The sequence below is a fragment of the Meriones unguiculatus genome, chromosome 1 (assembly GCF_030254825.1).
Source record: "Meriones unguiculatus strain TT.TT164.6M chromosome 1, Bangor_MerUng_6.1, whole genome shotgun sequence".
Lineage (NCBI taxonomy): Eukaryota > Metazoa > Chordata > Mammalia > Rodentia > Muridae > Meriones > Meriones unguiculatus.
This window is the reverse complement of record NC_083349.1, coordinates 17,905,290-17,921,764: the sequence shown is the minus strand read 5'-3', so window position 1 is coordinate 17,921,764 and position 16,475 is coordinate 17,905,290. Positions and strand designations below refer to the sequence as shown.

Genomic DNA, 16,475 nt, shown 5'->3' with positions numbered 1-16,475 from the left:
AGGCAGATGTTTAGGGAGGAAAACCAGAAAGCTGAGGAGCTCCTTGAGGCTGCAGCTCAGCACCACCAGCAGCTGCAGGAGAGGTGCCAAGAGCTACAGCAGAAACGGCAGATGTAAGCATGGAGCCCCTTCCCAGGAAGATGAATGACAGTTATTGCCCCTATTCTGCCTATACGTCTCTTCATACTTTCTCAGTTTTCCTGTGTCCATTCTCCTTGTCCACTCTTCCTTAACAGGCTGAAAGAAGAAGTGGAAAAGCATGGGTTACAGATCCTTTCTCAAGTTCAGAATATGCAAGATGAAGGAGACAGCTCACAGAGGATGGTAAATCTTGGGGCAGAAGGGAAAGGAGAATAGTGGAAGTCTCCAGAGTGTAGTCTGTGGAAAAGGGCATTCCTACTACAGGAGGCACAGCTAAGGCAAAGGTGTAAACACATGGTAGCATGGGGATAGAAAAGTGGAAGGGGGTGGTATGAGCATGGAAAAATGCCTGGGCCTTTACCTTCTACAGGCCAGTCCCAAGCCCTTAGGAGTCCATGAGGAGAAAGTCCAAGAGCACCCACCAAGCAGGACCTGATGCTCTCCTCAGCCTGGAGGAATACTAACCTCAATATCACATGAGGCTGTTTGAAATAAAGGAGCTTTTTTGTAGAACTTGCTTCATCAGAGTATGTGCTGAGTAGAAGAAGGTGATGGGCCAACCCTCTCAAGTGTTTGAACTTGGAGATGTCTTGGCTCAGTTTTGAATCTCTACTGGCTACATAGGTCCACACTATAGGCCCTAAGTAAATGCTTTTCCTGTCTGTTGCTCACCATGAGTATCTGATACACTCTTCTGATCTTGGACAGAAGGGTACAGATCTGGACTTTTTCCCAGCCTCTGTGAAGCTACCCAGTAGTTTAATTGCTTCATGTAGGCCCGGATAGCATAGACTTCGAAACAAAAGGAAGATACATCATCAGCTCTTAGTGCATGTTATCATCCACCTCATTCTTCAAGCAAATAAATGAAATTTGAGTCTGTGTGTGGTCTACAGTGTTCATAAGCAATCCTGAACTGTTGCAAGGAACATCCTAAACTAAAAATGTTCTTTTGTTTGGGGAGGACATAAATGGGTGACCTTCCCCACTCATCTTTAGTTCCATTGGGTCCTTATTTGGTTACCATTTGTTTTGTGGGTTTTCTGGTATGATGGAAATGAATGTATATTCAGCCCAAATATGGAAGGAGACAAAAGGAAAGATTTAGTCAAATTCAACTCCATGAATAAATGAGTTAGCAGGGTGGTTGATAAGAGCAAGCATGGTCCAGAGGCAGCTATTCCATTTTAAGTCCTGCCTCAGTCAGTTTTTTGACACAGGGTTTCTCTGTGTGTAGCCTTGGCTGTCCTGGACTCACTCAGTAGACCAGGACCTCCAATTCATAGAGATCTGCCTGCCTCTGCCTTCTTGAGTGCTGGGATTACAGGTGTGCGGCACTGTGGCTGACCAGTTTTTTTTTTTTTTTTTTTAAACATCTGCTAGAATGTAACATTTGGGAATTGAGTGGAATCCCAGAAGAGGATCTTGTAAGGGTCTCCTGAAGGTCTTTTGATACCTTCCTCCCATGCCAAAGTGAATGCCAACAGCCCTATTCTCGTAGACCTTGATATCTGCTGTGTAGCTTATTCATTACCATGATTCAGGAACAAAGTTTCCTATAGGTTATCACAATTACTGTATTTTTAAGATGGCATGGGCATGCCAAGTCTGGAAGAAATATGTACACTAAAGAGCAAAAGTAATTTTTTAAAGGCCAGACTAATTCTCCTAAAGAACTGTACTCCTGTTTTATTTGTTTCTGTTTTGAGACAGAGCCTCTTTGTGTAGTCCTGGCAGGTTTGGAATTTGCTGTGTAGATCATGCCTACCTCAAACTCCCAGAGTTCTGCCTGCCTCTGCCTCCTGAGTGCTGGGATTAAAGATGTATGCCACCATGCTTGGTTTGCAACTGTACATGTGAAGTTAATGCTACTTCCTCAAAAGACAACCAGACTTGAGCCGTCTCAGGCTTTACCACTGAATGAATATAGTTAGTGACTCTCTTGACCTAGTGTCAATCTTACGACAGTGGCCAGATGCTGCTACAATTATTTAACGGCCCTTAGAGCTACACATGTCCTATCTCTCCCTGTCACTTCAGAATTTCCATAATGGTAATCTCTTAAATTGAAACATCTCTGCCCTAAAGCAAATTTTAAAATTACACATTTTTCCTGGAAGCACTCTTGCCATCATAGAGTCACGATGATCCAAGCAATGTCAATGGGCCCACTGTTGTGTTATCTGTTAACTTTGGGTTTCAGTAGTGCCCTAAGGTAGAGAGGTGGAAAGTAGGGTCAGCATAAAGCTGTTCACATTATAATCCCAAGAATGTATGAATATAATTATTCTATATTGTAAGAGAACTTTGAATATATCATTAAATTCAAGGTCTTGAGATGGGCAGATAACCAGGATCATTCACGCATATTCAAACAAATTCTTAAGAGAAGTCAGGGACAGACAAATTGGAAGATGTTATGCTACTGGCTATGAAATAGCATTCACTCACTGGGGAACTTTTACAGTCAAGGGAACAAGGCTCTCAACATTAAATCCACAACTAACATAATTCATCAAGATTTTATTTATTCCTCTCTGTTCCATTTGATGATAACTCTATATACTTGGATTAAAAAAACAACACAAGGGATAATAGTGCGTAGCCATCTCAGGCAGTTTCCAGGTCTTATGAGCGGGGAATAACACAGAGTTTATATTGGGGTGGGACGCTGCCAAATCCAACTGTGGCAGGACTGAGGTCTATATCCTTAGGGTCAACCAGAGACTTCAGATTAAAATGCTGCAGAATAACAGACAAGAGCAGAAACAACTCCATGCGGGCCAGGCCTTCTCCAACACATACACGCTTTCCTAGAAGTAAGAACAGTGCTGATCAGGTACTGAGGGATCCTCACAGAGCTAACACTTCTACCATTAAGGGATTGGGAGTGTGGAAGGAGGCTTCAGGCACACCACCTGAAAGTAGGATTCATTGTCCTGCTCATTGGCCCCTGAACCTGAGTGGTCATATGTTAGAGAACAAGAATGTCAGTGATATTGGCTCATTCAGGGACCAGCTACACCACTCATCCAGACCTGATGCACAAGTGGTAGTTTAAGGAAATGGGCCCAAAGCTTTTATGCCATCATTTCAGGAAGGTGGGACAGGTGAAGCCCATTGCAAATATAGGCTGTTAAAATGATCAAACCAGCTGTGGGATCATCCTTTACTGGAACCCTAGGTGAGGCCTTGGGATGGGAAGGCCCAGAATCTTAGGAAGAGTCCAAGAAGCTAAAGAATAGAGTTTAGTAATTTTTGTTGACACTTATGAAGAATTAGGTAATACAGTTTTGAGAGCTTTTTAACTGAGTCTTGTTAGAGTAGCAACAGATGAACAATTAGTTAGAAAAATGTCCACTCTATGATAAAATAATCCACCTGGAACACATCATTTCTAGTACTCCTGGTGAAATATTTGACTTCTCTGAAATGGGAGGAATGTACTTGGGTTATATGTTACAAGAGCATGATGGAATTGGGATGGTAGTCCTCATTTAGTATGGGGAGAGCACATGGAGCTAAGCATAGGATTGAAGAAGACAATTTCCCAGGGAAGGCATGACCTATGAACTCTGCTTACCTGCAGAAAATGGCTTGAAATAGTCACTGTACTTGAACTTTCCATTTTCATCCAGAAAATGCTCAGGTTTAAACGTCTCTGGATCTGGAAATTCTTGGCTGTCATATAAAAGGGAGTCCAGAGTTGGAATCACAACTGTACCCTGGAGGAAGTAGAAGTTTTATCAGTCAAGTTAATAAAACACAGGCTTTCATCTGGAACACCAGTGATGAGGGCTGCTGGAATTTTATATTCTGTAGGATAGCATGTTTTTAATTTGCAGGGTTGTTCATTTAAGGACTATATAAAAAAGAGCCAGGGATCAGGTCTAAAGGAAGAGGAAGACCCTATATCTTTCATAGAATGGGTCCCAGGCTGAGTTGCTGCTGCCATGGATCTCAGAGTTAGAATGTCTACAACTCCTCTGAACCAGTTGAGATATTTTCCATGATTCCCACTTTTCTTGGTTATGACGTTTTTGGGGTGATTGTATGAAGTGTTCTGTAGGGCATGAATGAATGCTGGCTTATTCCCACATCCAGCCATATAGGCTGGTCAAAGTTGCTCTTGAGTCCCTATCCTGAAGGGCAACCTAGGTAATAGACTAACAGGACAAAGCACATGGAGTGCTCTCCAGCTCATGCCTGACCTTGGGGATGACATATCCTTGGAACACAGAATCTTGGGTGGCTTCATGGGGCAGATTGGAAGGGACAAGAGTGATGAATCTCTGAATCTCATGCACCACGGCATCCATGTAGGGCATCTTCAGTCTGTCTCCGAAAGCAGGGGCACGGGTTGGCCCAAGAACCCTGTCAATTTCTTCATGAAGTTTCTCTGCCAAGATACGAATGAGATGAATTTAAAGTGTTAATTTTAGAATTGATGTCTACCTTCCATCACCCATGTGGATACATAATCACTTCCATCTACCTGCTCACCTAGCTGCCCATTTAACCTACCTGCTTTCCATCCACCTACCTATTCATACCCATGTCTCTACACTCTAAGCTACTCATTTACCCACTCATCCAATCGTCCAAGGATCCCCAATAACTCTCTCCTCCCACACATCCATCTAATTATTCTTTCATCCATCTGCCAAGCCATCCATTGTATGTTTATGAAGCACCTTAAATGTCATTTATAATCCCCAGATACTTTGAATTGCACACAAAAGTCAATGGGAGCTAAGATTTGTGAGATTATTCACAGTTGATAGGAAGTTCGGGCATCCATTGTCATAGCTGGTGATAGTTTTCCCAATTCTCTTCATATCAGGAGTAGAGATAAAAGGGCCTTGGAAATGTCTTCCTAAAGAGAAATCTTTGCGTTATCACCCTAAGCTGGTTTACTATTGTTAAAAATAGGAAGAGATCGACAGACTAGAATATAGGTCTTGAAATCTGAAAGTCTCTGTGATCATGACAGAGGCAACAGTAGCCTTTGTCAAGTTCCTTGGTCTTTCTGTGTTTGGGATTTACTACGGGACTTTATAATATGCGAAGTGAATAAAGCAAGCTCCGTTCAGATGTGTATAGTATGGTATAATAGTAAGGTATGCACAAAATATGAGTTATGTGTTGATATGTAGTTAATGTTAAATATCCAAATCACACGGGAATGTTACACAGTGGTCCTAAAGCATTGCCAGATCTGGGAGGTGAGGCAGACAAGTGTGAGTTAGTGGGCTCGAGCTAACCATAGAATGTTTTATTTTTTTAAGAGCACTGAAGCAAACCACAGAATGTCAATAGATGTTTAATTTGATAATGGATGTATAGGTTCCTGCCATATTTACTTTCTCTTTGTCTATGTTAGAAATTAATTATATTAATAATTAAAAACATTAAAATGTATGTTTCCTTAGTATAGTAATAAAAGTTATAACTACTGTAATTTGTACATTTTCTTTTTTGGACTTTAGTCACTTTCCATTTTCATTTTCCTGTGTGATATGAAAAGTCAGAGGCATTGTTGACAGAAAAGCTATAGCTCAAATCTTGGCCCTGGACCAGACAGACACACAACCATGTTCTTAGTAAAAATTGCTTTTTATGTAGTGGCTGCCCAGATCTATGCCCCACTCATAGGATAGCAGGGTTTAATGCCTTTGAGTACCTTTTTCCTAGGTTGTCAGCCCCCTCAATTCCTCTACTAAAGGCGAGGCCTATTGGCTTACATGGAGGATCATCACACTGCCTCTGTCTGGAAAATGTATGTACGACCCTCTGCATATCAGTCCCTTGTGCCTGCTTCAGGCACAGAATTCTTTCTGCCCAGATTTTGTTTCAAAGCCTTGAGGAGGAAGTGAAGTGGATTTAGGATAGCCTTGATTGCTTCTCTTTCAATTTCCACTTCCGAGTCCCCTGACTTGAGATGCTCCAGGATGACTCCAGCCTGAGCCCTTTCCCTGTCTGAGCCTATAAATCCAAAAAGCCTTTCTCAGGGGAAACTTTCTCCATTCTAAATTATTTGTGGAGCACCCTCTCCATTTCAGCACAGGGCCATAAGCCTCCCAGTGGGGTGTGGGGGAGAGCCAGTCTTCAGGATATTAGGCCCTGGCGCATGCAAGGTCATGTACTCTTAAAGCTCATTGAGTGATGCTGGGACACTGAAGGCAAGCGATTGGCCACAGAACAACAGCCTGAACTGCACAGGGTGACCCTGACAGGGCTCAGTTGTACCACACAGGAGCTTGGCTTCTGATTCATGTACCTTCAACCTCGGGGTATTTCAGGAGAATCAGGAGCCCATATCGCAGAGTTGTGCTGGTGGTCTCTGTTCCTGCAAAGAACATGTCGGCCAAAGTCACAGAAATATTTTCCATTGTGTATGTGGGTTCTTGGCTGTGTTTTTCCTGTGAAGTTGGAGACAGATAGGTATCTGGTGAGATCTTTTTAGGTGTAAGAAGGTGATGCTTATTGCTCCTCATCAGAGAGGGACCAGGTTATGCCAGATTCCTAGTACTACCAGGAAACAGCCTTTTCTACCTCATAATAAGGGAAAATGAGGCTCCCAGGAAACAAGCTAGACATGGGAATGGGTTTCTTAACTTGGGTCTCATCTTGGTCAGTAGTGCCAGAGTTATTTAATAATGATAATGACCTTTAAGCTGTACAGGCTAGTCTCAGCCTCTTTTCCAGCTCAAGGCTCTGTTTTATGGATACGGGGCAGGGAGAAGCTGAAGTGATGGCAAAGACTCTCAAATGGAAACCATCTACAGGAAATCAACATAGGATTTTACATTTTTTCACACCATCACAGCAAGAAAGTAAGAGATAGTCCTAGAAGAAGTGTAGAGGCTGCAGGAATATAAAGGCAAAAAGGCCTAGAACTCTGGAAGCCAAGGAAACTTGGGTAATAAATGCACACACACAAAATCTAGTATTGCCGAAGTGGTTTCAGGCAATACCAGATTCCCCAAAGAGTTGCAGTTCATCTTGGCCTGGTGGAAGCCTCGGCCTTCCAAAAGTAACCAGAGAAGAGCATGGTGGTCATGCTGAAGCCAAGTTTCTGAAATACCAAGAACCTGAAAATGCAGCCAAGGTGCTCAGTATGAACACCAGAGTGGTTCATGAAGCGAGAACCAGATGCCCTCTGCCCATCCAGCAAGCCCCTCCTGTCCAGTACCTTCTGCATCTCTATGAGCAGACAGTCAGTCACATCGCGGGGGCAGTTGGAGTCCAGGGACTTCAGATTTTCCTTGGCTTTCTCAAGTGCATACTGTCTTATTTCAGCCACATTTTTAATTATTTTCCTATGGCTTCCAGGTAGGTATCGTAGATATTCCGAAAAGTTATTGTAAAGCTAGGGAGAATGAAAACCACATAAGTAACAAGAACCAGCAAACAACAAATTTATGGTTGTCTTTGTCATACTGTTTAGAATATTGGGTCCACCAGTGTCTTTTGGAGGTACGGTTCTTCAGGTAGTGTGGGTGGGAATGTGTGTATGCAAGTCTACACAGGTACTGAAGTGAGAAGGCTGCTGAGCCAGCCTAGTCAAATGCTCTCCTGAACGTTTCTGTAATTTGCTTTTCTAGGCCCGTCTCTCTCACGCAACCTGAGTATTTCTTCTTCTGATGTAAACAGTGCAACTGAAGGTCCATGGAAAAGGAAAAGCCTGCTTACCTGGATCCAGGGAGTACTTAGCAGGTAGAAGTTTTCATTGAACATACTCATGAGCCTCAGACCCTGCTTGTCATTGTAATCAAAACGTCTGTGAAAGAGGATATCCGCAATGACGTTGCAGGGGGCACAGCCAATCAGAAAGGTAGGGTCAAAAGGCTGTCCTGGAAAACAGGTGAGGAGTGTGAGTGCCTCACCATGGCCTTCACCAGCCAACCCAGTCTTCCATGGTAGATGTTTGAGCCTCTAACTGTCTTCACTTTTTAATGCTATTCAGGGCCTAACAGTCACAATTGGCAGTCACTTCTGCTCTCCTGGAAAGAGCTGGGACTCAAATTGAGGAGACAGTGTCTGGGGACCAACTTGACCTCACCCTTCCCCAGGGTTTATTTATCTGCCAACTGCCTCCAGGTTGTTCAGGGTCCTTGGAAGCTCAGCCACAATCCCTCCTGACTGCGGAGATACAAACCCTTGGTCTTCTTGAGCTCCTCCACCAGGAAGCGTGCCTCCTTTTGGATTCGGGCCTCATTCCCCAGTTTCCCCATTCCATAGTCTCGAAGGATGGTTAGGGAAAACCTCCGGACGTCCTTCCAAGTGGGTCCATTATTGAAAATAATCCCTAAGAAAAAGGGATCAACCAGGGTTACTTACAAGTACCCAATTCTTGGAGAAGTAGGGGAGGAGGGGGAAACGGTCTTGGGTAGAAAAAGCACAAGAAAAGGAAATGGACAGGCTGTGTTTCACGGTTGTTGCTTCTTAGCACCAGCTTCTTTTCTTTGGTTTCATACTTTGCTCTGAACCTTTACCATGCTAAGTAAACCGCAGGCGGCTATTCTTAAGCAGGACCCTCCTTTTCTGACTACTTATAAAATTCTTAAGCAGCATTTCTGAGATCACAGGTTTTAACCTTCACAGCACAAGCATTTCAACTCATGGCTTTCTGGTTTCAAAATCTAAACGTCAGAGGACTTCCCAGTTTGAGTATATTAAGATGGAAAGACTGAACACTATCTCTTCTCAATGAAAAGTTTTGGGGTACTTTCCCTCCAAACAAAACATGTTGCTTCTCCTCCTAGAACATGGCCTGGTGACCCCATTAATACATTGGAAACCAACTACCCTGAAACTTTTTTTTTTTTTACTTCCATCTCTAGCTCAGCTAATTCTGTGAGCATTTCTCATTCTTCAAAACTGAATCTAAGTCATCCTGACTAACGGCTTATTAGTTGTCTCTTGGAGCTCTTAGAGCCCCTTGGGGCCAGTTCAAGGTATCCAGGGCTAGCCCCACCCAGTCTTACCCGGCTAGCTTTTGCCTCGCAAAGCCCTTCAGGCTTCTCCACATTGCAGGAGTCCTTCCAACCCCTTCTCTTACTTTTTCCACCATCATTTCTTCAATAAATAGCGTTTTGGTATCTACCGTGTCTAAGGCACCTGCTAAGCTCTGAACATTCTAAGACAAAGAATAATAAGTTATATCTACACAGGGTGCAGGGCTTGCATCTCAGAATCTCTTAATCTCTCCCACATTAACAGTCTAACCATGTGTGAGACGCTCAGTGAAACATCCTGAAGACCATGTGGAACTTTTCAGGGGACACATGGTCTAAAGAGCTTTCTAGAACAAGAGATGGCCAGCCTGCAAGCGGAAAGGGATGCATGTGGCATAACCTATGTTTCAGTTTTACCCTGAAGGCTGGAGGAGTGAGCTGGTGGCTGAGAGAGTAGCAGAGCTGACAGCCTACCACTGCAGCAAGGGGCTCTTTCACTAGGTTGGCTGTCCAGGTGAGAATCACATTTTCTCAACATTTACTCAAATGACTCATGCAGTTATCTTGGTGCATTGACCCACGCCTGTGCTTAATCTTACAATATTAGAAAACAGTCACATAACAAACCCTTACCTAAGGCTCAGCTGATTTTACATGCCACTCTGGGCTGTGTGGGATACATAAAAATAGGATTTTGGAGCTCCCAGGCAAGGGCAGCAGACGCCTCTTGAATCCAGCCTGTGGAGAGGCAGACCCTGATTGCACCAGCCCATTTCCTGAACTGAGCTAGAGGACACATAAAGGGTTGTGCCCTTTCCAGCAGATCCTTGTCACCTTGCTTGGTACCTCTTCAGTAACTCCTATATCAAGGCCAAGGACTGATACAGTTACTTCTGTTATTTCTTTTCTTTCTTTTCTTTTTCTTTTTTCTTTCTGAGACAATACAGAAACTCACAGTACTGATTGAGGAACATCAAAAGTTACTGCTTGAGGTAAAATAGTTTTGGAAACACAAATTGGGGAGCCAAGCTAGACAGTGAGAGTAAGACATAAAGCTGAGAAAGCTTTGGTATAAAATCTCACACAAAAGGAAAAAAACTTTGTAGAAGTTTGGCACCAGTGCTGACTCAGGCAGAATCATGGGACACTTTATCTCTCATCTGGTTTGGGATACCTGGAGTGAGAAGGAGGAAGCAAGGAGGTACAGACAAGGCAGAGGCTGGGCAGGAAGGTGGTGCCAGTGAGCTGAAGGTACCCCTGGTTCTGGGTGCCCACACTCAATAGAAGATGGAGCTGTGAAAGCACAGAAAAATTAGCATCCTGAACTTCCCTTCTACAGGAGGGACAAAGTGAGCAAGATTCAGGGCGGAACAGCTCTCTCTCTCTCTGGAGATCACTAGCTACAATAGAAGAAAGCAAATACCCAAAACCTGGTCCTTCCCTGCAAGCAGAGTGCCCGGCACGTTTAGGAACCCCATAGTGAGTGAAAGGACCTTAGTATGTAGAACCAGCTACACCTCAGAGACAGTTGGGGCTGAGTGGAAGAGAAATGTAGAAAAGCACAAGGGCTGGAGAAGGAATCCTCTGGGGAAGACTTCCGGGGTCCAGAAACAGCCCATCTGCCATTCTCTGCAAGTTGGTCAGTGGTCTGGGGAGGGCAGGGCCTGGAGGTCTCGCTGGGTTTACAGTGCCTGCCCAGGACGAGTCTAAAAGCAGCTTTCCCGCAGGCACAAGCCATTTTCTGAGCCTTTGCTTTTTTTCTTCGTTCTGTTGCTGTCACTAAGATTTGGGGGATTAAATGGTACTCACATTACTCTCCCCGTTAATTTGCCCCCTCCAAAGGTCCAAGAAGCCAACTCACCCTTGTCCTTGTACTCTCGGAACACAGGAATGTCTCCTCGGCCGGCGTACTCCATCTTGTGGTTCAGTAGCACCTCCTTGACAGCCTTGTAGCCATGCAGGACCACGATTCGCTTTGAGCCCAGGTGCAGTGTGAACACTGGCCCGTAGCGCTTTGACAGCTGCAGGGATCAATTCACAGAGTGGACCAGGAGGTAGACAGGAGTCAGCCTGCTTTAGACTTCCCTCATTCCCTGTTATTGTTCCTGTTCTCCACAAGAGTTAAAGGGATTTGGGGAAAAGGCCATTTTTGTTTTGTCGGATGTAGGGACATTCTCTCCACTTGAAGTTGCTGGGTTTGCAGGGGACATTCCTTCCATCTAGACACAATTCTCTTCTCTGTGGCTGTTTAATCAATGCTAACACTCATCACCTTCCTGTGTGATCCTAAAGTTAAGGCTCTACTAGCCAGGCTATCAGCAGCTAACTTGGAGTCAACGATCCTGAAGCCTGTAGCTACCCTACCGCATGCAAAGACAACCCTTAACCCAGGCACCAAGCCTCAGTTTCACACCTGGTAGCATTTTGGTTCTGGTTAGCCCATGCAATGTTGAGAGCATTGGCAAAAGGCAGATGCTGTTATTTTGGTGCATCACAGTTGGCTCAACATTTCCCCTTTGAGTCTGTTGTTTGACACAGGTGGACTCCAGCCAGGGGACACCTGTTGTTGTGTCAGTTGTCACACAATGATACCAGCAACGTCAGTCACTCCAAATGCACAGGGCCTCTGGGCCTGCAGGGCAGTGCTCACTGTGGTTGTTCCATGCCCAAGATGGACTGGCCTGTTAATTCAACATCATGATAATCTGCCATTGAATAACAACTGACAACTGAGGTTGTCCTATTAACTGAGGTTAATATGTGTATTTCATATCTAAACTCTAACTTGTTTTCTTAATGCAGCAATATTTCTCTTACCTTGGTGAAAGACTTGGGGATATCCTTCAAATCCAGCTGGAAAACGTTTCCAAGGATAGGAACTGGGAAGGGTCCTGGGGGCAGGTTCCAATTGCTATAGATCTGCTTCCAGATGGATATGATGAGGAGGGTGGCCACCCACACCAGCAAGGCAATGGTGATGCCAAGAACAGCCATGGTGCTTCTCAGGCCCTGTTGTAAACTTGTAGGAATTTCCCAAGGGAAACCAAAGATTTTATAATGTGTCTTTGAGAAGGAGGGTGCCTCATCAGCCAATAACACACTCTTTTCCCTTGGCCTAAGGCACTGGTTTATTATTAGCTGCAGTTGGCCATCATTTCAAAGGCTGAACCTTGTAGCTATTGCCTCTTAGAAGTTGTGTCTACTGATCTGACATGGATGAGGCTGGGCCCTGCAATACTCTGGTTGCTGGCACCAGTGACAGTGCTGGTGAGTACATGCATGAACACCTCATCAACCCATAGGTCAGTCCTGGGGGTGGGAGGCTGTCCTGCCCCTTGACACTGGTCAGCATAGTGGACATGCATTCAGATCAGTGGCAAAAAGTTTGCACGTGTTTGTTTGCTGGGGAAAGGCCGAAATAGTGAAGTGGATCTGGGGGAGAAGAGAGTGGAGGGAGGGGGAGCTTTGGTCTGGATGTATTGTATGAGGGAAAAAATAAACTTACAAAAAAAAAAAGATGACACCTGCTTTGGTAGGTTGGAAGAGTTAATTAATAAGCAGAGGGCAAAACCACAACTTTGGTTTGAAGGCCAGAGCATTCTGCATTACTAATAATTTATTCAGAGAACATTTGGATTAGAATACTATGTATGCTGTACAGCACTTTATATAGAATCATGAGCCATATAAATTATAGAATATTATATATAGAATCATGAGCCATATAAATGATTCAAAAACCCATTACTTAGATCCACTGTTATGTTTTCTTCTTTTTTTTAAAAAAAGATTTATTTATTTTATGTATGAGTGTTCTGTCTGCATTTACATCTGCCAGAAGAGGGAATCAGTTCACATTATAGATGGTGGCAAGCCACCACGTGGTTGCCGGGAATTGAACTCATGATCTTTGGAAGAGCAGACAGTGCTCTTAAAAGCTGAGCCATCTCTCCAGCCCCACTGTTATGTATTCTAATGCAGCAAGAGATGCACAGTTACACAAAAGTATAAAATCACAATGCACAAATGAGTATCTTTTCTGTATTACCAGTTAGAAGACAAAGTGAAAAAAAATTTCTCTTCCTTTTGAAAACACATGAAGTTCCACAATTTACCTAGAACCATAACATAAAAGTGGTTATGCGACTGTATGAAAAAAAATACTCAGTATTCTTACACGTCTTGACATCTTATGATGCCGAGGAGCTTGGAGCAACACTGCACTCCTGGATGAACAACTACACAATAACATCCTGATTTGTTTTTCCCTTCGAAATTTGACAAGCGGTTCTGAAGAACATCTTCCGCTTATTTTTCATGAAGGAGTGAAAAATAAGCTCTCAGAGGACTGGCAGTGCCTCTCCGCCAGTGGAACACTTGCCTAGCGTGTGCAAAGCCCTGGGTTTGGTCCTTGGCACTACAAATATTATCGTGCAATCAGAATATCTCAAAGTTGGTTAACTTTACCACTGCTTTTTTTTTTTTTTTTTTTTTTTTTTTGGCCTCTGTGGAATTTGCTAGTTGATTTGACAATGTGAAGTGGGACCCGGAAGCAGAGATTCTCTGTCCTGCTCTCTGTTTGCAGGTGGACAGTAGTGCTGCAGTGTCAGAAGTTGGTGCTTGCAGCCTAGGGCTGGCTTTCTCCTGGAACAGGCAGTACGTGGTCGGCACTGCCTTGAAAAACACCTTTCCCCATCAGAATAGCAGCGCGTCCATTCCTAAGTGGACCATGATGGCTAAGAAGACAGTGAAAATGGTAGCACGACTGCCATACCATTAACTTATTAACGTCAGTACACCACACTCAGACGTACCGTCAGAGAACTGCTGATAGATTTACAGGAACGCAGAACACATGAGATTATTATTGTAGTACTGGACCAAGACACTGAGTGAACGAGGACGGAATCAGAGAGCACAGCAACAGGTCTCCAACTGAAGCAGTATACAGTAGTATCCTTGGAAAACATACACACGTGAATAAAGCACCTCCCAGTGGCATAGCTACAAAAACTACTGCACTGTTGCCGCTGTAGTGAAACCTGCTGTGCCTAACACGAGGGCTGTGATGCTTATCACGCCACGGGCCAGCTGGCTTTATGATGCGTGTGTTTCCTTTCCAGCTTGATTGACTGTCTTCTATTAGCTCCTTTTATTTCTTGCTTCTCTGGCATTCTCAAGGCTTAACTGCTGTTCTATTAATTGTAATCCTTCTGTCTGGGGGCATGTTTAGGCTTTAATTAAGGTAAAGAGCTTAATCAACAAGCTTAGCACAGTGTTCTTCTCCAACTCTCCACACAATGTGAAAACTTAGGAATTTCAGAACATTAGCTTTAAATTTGTTTGGGTAAATTTTCTTTTATTTTATAAATCAATTTTAGTAATGACATTAATATTTACAGTGTTCCTATCCAGTAATTCTTTGGGCTGTGCTGGCCTTTTCCTACCTTCTATGTTATACCTGGTCTGTCCTGGGGTCTGTTCTGCCTTCTTGCTCCCAGGCTCCTGTTTTTCTGGGGAAGAGGTCAAATGCCACTAAGGTGCCAAAGGAACATTCACCTCCTGGACCTTGGGCTTCTCCACTGGGGACAGGTCACATGCCAGGCCTCATGCTCTGACTTTCTATTCCTTTACACTCAGAGAAGAATGGTACTCAGCAGTCACACATCCTTAGGCCACAATGGTTTAAAAAACAGTAGGCAAATATGACATTTTGGACACCTGAAAATTTAGCTAGTAAGATGGGAGTTGATTCAAAGACTCTTTCTTGCAAATTCTCTTTTTTTTTTAAATAAGTTTTTATTTATTACAATTTATTCACTTTGTATCCCAGTTGTAGCTCCCTTTCTCTTCTTTTTGAATGGTAAAATGTCAAGCCTTTGTTAAATTCTGATTTCCAATTAAAAGGATCTCAAACTAGGAATTTGTTGGATAAGCAGCTGTTATTTAATGCCACTTTTCATTAAACGAATAGCCTTGACTGAAGTCCTAAATTTTCTTCCAAGTAAAACAAAAGCACAAAATACACGGTATCAGTGCAAACAAGCTAGCCTGGCCTGAGGACAGAGTTCCCCACATCAAAGGAGTTGGAATGACTGTGTTGTCATCTGCTGGATGGCCTCCAAGTCTGAGCTTCTCTTAAACATTCTAGGAGCAAATAATGTTTTCGTATTAACTGTGTCAAAAGTTAGGCCTGAAGGGTGGAGGAAGCAGCCATTTTCTGAGTTCTGAGGTGGGCTTCAGCACTTTGTGACACCAGTGGAGACGCTGCAGGTCACACCAGCCGTGGACAGCCTTCCCAGGCCAGGAGGGAAGGCAAAGGCAGACCTGTGCCTCCTAGAGGACAAGGTGAATGCAACTGTGAAGCAGCTGCTTCCTGTGTCCTCAGCACTGTGTTTGCTGTCTAGATGAGAGCAGTGCAGCACTCCCCACAAACAGGAAAGCGTGGTGGCTTAATTATCACAAGTACCAACGCCTAATTCAGCACCCATTCCAACTGTGCCCGGTCCAGACCTGAAAATTGCCGAGTGTGGCTCTTGCTGCGATTTTCTTATATCTTCGCTATTGTTCATTTTCTTATCTTTATTTTAATATGTGATTTTTGTGACATTTATGTTCCCAAAGGCCCGGCTTTTCAGCCATCATCACTTTTGTGAGCTGCATCAACAATGTAAGATGTGGTGGTGTTCACTGAGTTCAAGATGTTACACTTTTGGGGGATTTTTAAAATGTATATTTACTGATTCATTTTGTAATCGAAACCTTTGTGAATCTATTAGACTTAAGTTTGTAATTATATAAATGATTCCAAAATATTACTAAGGAAAACATAAACTGCTGAAGAAATTTGAGTGTGTTTTTCAACCACGAAATTCTAACAGATTCTAAAACAAAGTTTATAAACAGCAGGATTAGTGCGGGCAATTTGAAGAAACCTGGTTTCAGAATTCAGGTTATCACATTACAATAGTTCACTGAAAGAAACAATATTAGCATTTTGGTAATGGTTGAAAGTTACGAGAGTAATGATCAGGGAAATATATCAATGTTACTACACAGACTAAACTTTTATTGTTCTTCTATTTATATAATTTGAGTTAATACTACTTTCTCTTTTAAGTATTAGATTATTGTCTGTTATCTCTAGGCTTTAGGTGACCTTGGGGTTGTACCTTCAGTTCCCACCTTTATCCTCCCTCACCCCTACCGGGGAATGTGGGTGGAGCTGGAGCTGGTTCTTGCTTTCCTGGGTTCTTGCTTTTCTGTTTCTCCATTCTTTTTACATGCCCAATCACTTCTTTTCTAATTTCTAATTTCCATGCGTTTTCTCTCTTCCCCCCCCCCCCCTCAGAACATACTCTCTTCTTATTCTGC

At 43.4% G+C, this 16,475-nt stretch overlaps 2 protein-coding genes and 1 long non-coding RNA gene across 15 annotated transcripts in view; 2 read left to right on the top strand and 1 right to left on the bottom strand.

The window, feature by feature from the left end:
* The window catches only part of Syce1 (synaptonemal complex central element protein 1), a 43,758-nt gene extending 42,735 nt beyond the window's left edge, over positions 1 to 1,023 (top strand). For all 13 annotated transcript variants that reach the window (XM_060382073.1, XM_060382072.1, XM_060382148.1 and 10 more), the window contains 3 exons: positions 3 to 113; positions 237 to 324; positions 512 to 1,023. In XM_060382073.1, coding sequence (XP_060238056.1) covers positions 3 to 113; positions 237 to 324; positions 512 to 577 — 265 coding nt within the window. In that variant the 3' untranslated portion in view covers positions 578 to 1,023. The remainder of the gene's footprint in view (positions 1 to 2; positions 114 to 236; positions 325 to 511) is intronic.
* Positions 1,024 to 2,649: 1,626 nt separating this feature from the next.
* On the bottom strand, positions 2,650 to 12,139 carry LOC110540184 (cytochrome P450 2E1). The gene is made up of 9 exons (XM_021626996.2): positions 11,919 to 12,139; positions 10,963 to 11,122; positions 8,303 to 8,452; positions 7,837 to 7,997; positions 7,337 to 7,513; positions 6,422 to 6,563; positions 4,353 to 4,540; positions 3,725 to 3,866; positions 2,650 to 2,954 (listed from the first exon to the last, which is right to left on the bottom strand). Exons 1-9 carry the CDS (start codon positions 12,093 to 12,095, stop codon positions 2,770 to 2,772), a joined length of 1,482 nt encoding a protein of 493 aa, XP_021482671.1. The 5' UTR covers positions 12,096 to 12,139; the 3' UTR covers positions 2,650 to 2,769.
* A 124-nt stretch (positions 12,140 to 12,263) lies between these two features.
* LOC132653661 (uncharacterized) lies at positions 12,264 to 15,935 on the top strand. Its single transcript, XR_009591440.1, has 2 exons — positions 12,264 to 12,368; positions 13,687 to 15,935. It is a non-coding gene; the product is annotated as an uncharacterized LOC132653661 (long non-coding RNA).
* Positions 15,936 to 16,475: the final 540 nt, after the last annotated feature.